Consider the following 6,353-nt stretch of genomic DNA (forward strand, 5'->3'; position numbering starts at 1 on the left):
TTGAAATTTTTTTCTGTTAGTAAAAAAGTAATTTCAAAATCTTTAAATATCTACTTTTTCCAAGGCTTGCAAACAAACAGCTCTCCTGATGAAACCAAAAAGCATTTAGAAGCAAACGAGTTGTTGAATGTGAAAGAACTACTTTTTTTCTATGTATATGTATAGTTATAGTGCTACTTTAATAGTATTTTACAGATAAATTTTTGATAATTTAAAAATAAGGACATTTTCCAAGAGCAAGCCCATATTCGGCAAATGGATAGAAACCCTATCAAATGGTTAAATTTGAAGAAAAAATGAAAATGGAAATAATGGGTGGGCCTAGAGGAATGTGTTAAGGTAAAATTTCATTTATACTTTTCAACTCAAACAATTTAGCAATTGTTTTAATTTTTGCCCCTAAATGTATGCAACATAATGGTACTTTTTTCAATTATAAATGTTTTTTAAAAGAAAACGTTAAAAAGCAAGATAAAATTGATAAACTAGCATTTGTAAATATTATGAAGGTGTTTTGTTTCCTTTATGATCGAGAAAATTCGTTAAAACCGTCAACATAGAGACTGCATGAAAAGCAAAACAGTGCCGAAATAGATTTTAGATAATCAAATTTAAAGTGGTTTAATAGTACAGTACTGATATTAAAAATATGAAACATGCCAAATTCTGCCTAACAAAAATCGAAAAAAATCGAAAAATATTGAAAAAAGTGATCAATATTACCCCGGATTACGGTACTCATATCACAAAAAAATTACCCAGGAATATCCATCGCTTTTTGTAAGGTAAAAATATTGATCACGGAACTTCTTAGCGTTTTCATGCAACTTCTTTCAAGAAGCTCGGTTGCGTTCGCTAAACACTTTGTAACGAACCGTTCAAGATACTTTTAGGTGTTTTAAAAATCCTATTATGGTATTCTAAGCAACATGTGAAATATATCTGTTGGTTTATCACGTCCTTGAACCCCAAAATATACCTTTAAACTCTTGGCCAGCCCATTAAATCATCGCTCGTACGCGATCTCAAATGAAATTAAGCTTAAATATTAATGTGTACAGTGGCAATGAACTATTTATTGCTGGATTGGTCGATGAGTTTCATACAATTTTCATATTTTTGTGAAATCTAACAGCATAAAATTCCCTTTCCAACGGATATAGTTGAAGTTGCTTCAAACGGCGAGAAAGCACTGAAAATCCGGGTGCAACCTAACGCTGAACTGAAAAAAGAGATGAAATTTTAATTTGTAAAAAAATCGCGTAAAGTAGTCAACTTTGAAAAATTGCATCAAAAATCTGAATACAACAAAATGTTAGAACTAGAATAAATTTTGTAGTCATATTTTTTCAAAAACTTTACCACCCCTCAAACAGTCTTTACTAGCAATCGAATGAAAAGTAGGTTTTTAAGACACCTTTTTTTGCACTTTTTGTTACCCTTTCATTGAAAAAAAATTTAAAAAATCTTTCTTTACTTCATTATGTGGACCATCACTTAAGGTTTCATATGCATAAGATAGATATTTTTTGAGTATGTAATATACTGCCGTTGGACGCATAATTGTCACATGTAACATTTCGACGTTTTTGACATTTTGATGCCAATCGTGATAATTTGATACGTATTATTGAAATTCTTTGTCGAAACAGAAAGTTTATTCTAGAAATTTCGAGAAAAATTCAAAGTCAATTTGTCACACTGGGACAAATGGACGCATAACTGTCAAACTGAGACGATTGGACGCATAATTGTCACACTCAATAAATGAATGTATTATAACTTCGGAACGTCTAAATAGATTTTCACCAAACTTGGCATACGTGTCCTTGATGTTCGCGAGGGGATCATGGAAATATAAAGAGGGGGGCGGGTCACTGTTTTCGCGACATCCCAGTATGTGCAAGAAAAACTCTGCAAACTGCTTCGGGTTCGTTGCTGGTACTTGGAAGAGTGAATGCAAACGAAACCCTTTTCACAACATTAGTCAAATATTACTCTTCCGGCGCCTTGAAACTGTAATCCAAAATTGTCCAGGATGGCCATAAGTGATTTCGGTGGTTTTAGCAGACCATTTATTCTTTGGTTTTGCTTTGAGTTTTTATTTTGACGCACCTCGCAAAATACCGTAGATGTCTGTTTTTTAATGTTTACGAAGTATGCCGCCAGAGTTACTTCATCCGGAACTTGTTCCAGGACCGTATTCACTTCAAACGGATTGATTGTCCTCTTCTGGAATCGCTTCTCTCGCGGTTGCGGCATTTTCAGCACGGCAGCTGACAGTTTGTTGAAGAAATGTTGCTTCCTGTACAGTGAGTGAGCTGCCGCAAATGGCTCCCCGTGCCGTTTTATTGATCGAACCCGTTAAACACTTCATGTTTGTCACCATGTATGTTTGTACGCTTTCGAATAATCCGATTCAGACCTGATTTTTTCAATTTAAGCTTCCATTTACGAATAAAACACAAGAGCCACGCACGAAATTCCAAACCAAATAACTACTGAGAAAATGTTCGTGGTGTGACAAATATGCGTCCATTTTTCGACTATTCATAGAATTTCGCGGCATAAATGTCACACAAGGATTTTCATTAAAAAAACTGTTCATTTTCGAAAAATTTGATCGAGGCTCATATGATAGGAATATACTTTAGAGATCTACGGCATTGAAGTCCACAAAAGTTGGGAGACTGTGCGATAACAGCAAAATGTTTTGGTGAAACTTTAAATGCGTTTTTCTCGCTTTGCCTTTTTGTAACATGTGACAATTATGCTTCCAACGGCAGTATATGCGCTGCAATAATTTTCCAAAGGTATGTTTTTTCGGATTTTTATTCGTTCCCGCTGAATAACGAGAAAACTAGTAGCTTTAGCTGTATATAATGTTCTAAACATAGTTGACTGACATTACAAGGCTTCTGGTGATATCAGTTTCATATGAAATTCATAATAATTCAAACGACTTAGATAGATTTTATTTTCGGAGTGTCAAATTGACACTCTAAGTCGGAAAAGGGATTTTTTTGTTCAGGCTTCCAGAGTTCGTTCATAAGAAAGTAAAGATGCAATATTAAAGAACTTTTGAATTCATTTAGGGTCCCCAAAGATTTTTTTGTTTTTTGAAGCTTCTGAAAAAAGTTACAAGCATTCAAACTAGCAATAGTGTCAAATTGCCACTCTAATGCGGATGAGGGATAAAAATTTTTTTTGGGATAATGACACCATGAAGGCAGAGGTTCCAATCTCGTGGCACGGAAAACTTTGCTCGACAGATAATTCGATGGCTTGGCTATAAAATGAGCTTGGTTCTTTCATACGGCTACGGGTCATCGATTCCAAAATTCAACAATGAAGATAAAAGTTGATGTTTCAAAATAAATATGGGCACCAAGAAGAAAAGCACCTGTGAAGCTGAGTTCCAACGAGTCAGTAACGAAGAATGGGAAGACATCATTATTTTTGCTCGTTCAACGGTTTTTTTTAACAGCTGAATTTTTGTGCGACTTCAAATATACATTTAAACAAAAATACAGGGCTAAAAAACGAACCTTCGGTCATCGATTGGACTGATTAGGCTTTGTCGATCCAATTCTACGGGACATTTGGTCAGTGAATAAAGTGAATAAAGATTTTTTTCTTGAATCCAGAATATCATTCTTACCTCAGTAACCCATGTGATTAGCCCAAATTGAAAGTCAATCACTGAACAGAAGCTAAAAAAAAACATGAACTTTCTTCTGCATCGGCAGCGTACACCCGGTTCCGTGATCCCGGTTTCGGAAGAACTTAAGGAACTGATGTACGAAATCAGCCGCGAAGTTCTCCGGGAACAGCCACGCAATGTGATTGCCTTTTTGGCCGACTATTTGGAATCCAAACTGCTACGCCGTGAAAACATGGCCATGGCTCAGAAGGTGGTCGATACGGTGCTGGATACTAGCTTGGACATCATCGAGTTGCTGGACGATATCGGATTGACTCCGGATAAGGCCGAAATGGCAGTGGTGCTGATTCGGCTAGCTTTCAAGAAGCATTTCAACGTCAAGACTTCAGACGAAAGCTTGAGAGAGGCGTTCCGAGAGGCAGAAGTTATGGAACGTCTGATTGTGGAGTGTGGATTTACTGATGAGGAGGCCGTTAAGGTAGGAAAACTGATCGAGAGATCTTATAAAACTTATTTCTTGAGAAATGTGTACAAGGAATATTACGGTCCAGCTTTGACTAGCGATTGGAAAGATGCCGCGAAGCATTCTTTGGGGATTTATGCGGCCAGTGGAGCCACCAAGGATCAGATGGATAAAGCAGCGGTAAAGATTCAAGCCGTCTATCGGGGCTACTTTACTAGGAAGCGTTTGAAGCAGGATCAAGCGGCCACGGTCATTCAACGAGCCTTCAAAAAGCACCAAGGCAAACTGATAGCTGATCAAATTTTGGAAAACATTGTAGAAAATATCGTCGCTCCTGAATTTAGTGGCCGATCTGAGGTGCTGGATATTTTGAACACATACTTGGAAGAAGACATGCCAGAAGATCAGAAGAAAATGATGGACGAAGCAGCTACACTTATTCAATCTATCTACCGAGGAAAACGGGAACGAGATCATCTCACGAAACAAACTTCAGAAGAAGAGGTGCTCTCAGAGGAAAAAGTCAAAAAAATTTCCCTAGACGAAACGGACCAACCAGAAATGAACGAAGAAAGTGCCGCAGTTCGAATTCAGGTAGATGTTACCAGATGATAACGATATCACCAAAATCTCTCACCTCACCTTCTAATTTTTATGACTCAATTCCAGGCTCTGGCCCGCGGCCACCTTGAGCGTAAAAAGCTACTTCAGAACCTCAACATGCGATTATCTCAGCAACAAGCCGAGTAACACCGGGTGTGGACTCATTCGGGAAAAACAGTATCGCCTTCAACAGCAAAACTCCCGTCCCAGCAGAAGCCAAAGGTCGTGGAAACCTCCAGCTAAATTCCTTCTTTTATTTGTTAATAAAGAGCTTGAGCTTTTCCGGGAACCCATTACAGTGCGCGCTGTCTTAAGTTGAGATTCTCACGCTCTCCATATCGAGTTCGCGCGGTCAACCGGCCATAGATACTGTACAGTTCAGAATGGCCATCATATTTGGGGACAAAATTGTCAGAAAACCTCACTCGCTCACCAGAAGCGACAAAACGAGTGACGAGTCGAGGGGCAATTAATCGCGTTTGTGCAAACACGCTTTTTACGGTTTTATTAGGAAAGGAGAATCATAAAATTTTGTAAATCTTGTACGAACGCAGGGAGTTGCTCGTTGTTTGTCGGTGCAGGTAAAAGACCTTGCTGGCTGGCTGCTGACGGCTTCATTTTCTGAAAAACATTAATGGAATTCTTGTGGTAGGTACCCAAGGAGCGTAACAACCTTCCTCGAGTAGGTTTTTTTTTGTTTCAATGTCGTCAAGCGATGGTCATAAAGTGCCACTCCATGTTGGTGGCCAAGATTTAAGGAGATCATCAGAAAAATTCACAAAATTTGGGGCGTTAATCATATGGTGTAGAACCAAAATTTGTGTTATATTATTTTAAGATTTATTTAGTAATTTATTAGACACATTCCAGCGTGACATCCAAGAAAAAATATAAAGTACGCGACAAAATAAAGTACGCTATCAACATTTTAAAACCTATGTATCCTTTTTCACGTAAGGAACATCAAATTAAATTATTAGTAGCGCCGATGCGGTCTAGTTGATAGGCTGGCGCGAGTCTGGTTTTGGTATGCCAGGCGTACTAGGTTCGAATACCGGTATCGGCAAGAAAATCTTTGGGTTCGAATCCCATGGGTGGCCGACAGGTAAGATGTGTTTCTTCGTTTCGCTAATAACAGTAAAAATGTGATCAGATAAGACGTTAATGTTTTTATCCAATTTAGATATTCCTTATATTGAAGAAAAATACCTTTGCTTTGAGAGTATCCTTATTGATAAGTTAAGAACCCTACTTCATACACGACATAACAGTTCCTTTTCGAATCCCGTTATTCAATAAGCACGTTGACCCATTTAACTTTCACGACAATTTCACAAAAACGACGGATGGTTCAAAAGAATTATTCATTTTCGTTGTAGGCTAGAAAACGATCTGCATCTTACAAGGTTGCATTAGCTTGCCTGGTGATATGAAAACGTACACCAGTAGTGAACTTCAAATTCTGTAAGTTATTAGAGGAATATAAATTCTCAAACCTACTTACTTAATGATCCCGCGCCGATCCACCGGTGCAAAGGGCCGTGGTAAAAGACCTCCACTGTTGACGATCCGGAGCCAGCGTCTTCACCTGGTCCCAGTCAAGATTCTCGTCGACAGTTCGGA

General features: G+C 38.1%; 1 protein-coding gene across 1 annotated transcript; it reads left to right on the forward strand.

The window, feature by feature from the left end:
- Nucleotides 1-3,682: 3,682 nt before the first annotated feature.
- On the forward strand, nucleotides 3,683-5,003 carry LOC129758314 (abnormal spindle-like microcephaly-associated protein homolog). Its single transcript, XM_055755798.1, has 2 exons — nucleotides 3,683-4,721; nucleotides 4,797-5,003. Exons 1-2 carry the CDS (start codon nucleotides 3,726-3,728, stop codon nucleotides 4,875-4,877), a joined length of 1,077 nt encoding a protein of 358 aa, XP_055611773.1. The 5' UTR covers nucleotides 3,683-3,725; the 3' UTR covers nucleotides 4,878-5,003.
- The last annotated feature ends 1,350 nt before the right edge of the window (nucleotides 5,004-6,353 follow it).

This window comes from Uranotaenia lowii, chromosome 3, assembly GCF_029784155.1.
Source record: "Uranotaenia lowii strain MFRU-FL chromosome 3, ASM2978415v1, whole genome shotgun sequence".
Classification (NCBI taxonomy): domain Eukaryota; kingdom Metazoa; phylum Arthropoda; class Insecta; order Diptera; family Culicidae; genus Uranotaenia; species Uranotaenia lowii.

Coding starts and splice junctions, on each gene's coding strand:
- LOC129758314 (XM_055755798.1), top strand. CDS start 3,726: ATGAACTTTCTTCTGCATCGGCAGCGTACACCCGGTTCCGTGATCCCG. Junction 4,722..4,796: donor GTGCCGCAGTTCGAATTCAG/GTAGATGTTACC, acceptor ACTCAATTCCAG/GCTCTGGCCCGCGGCCACCT.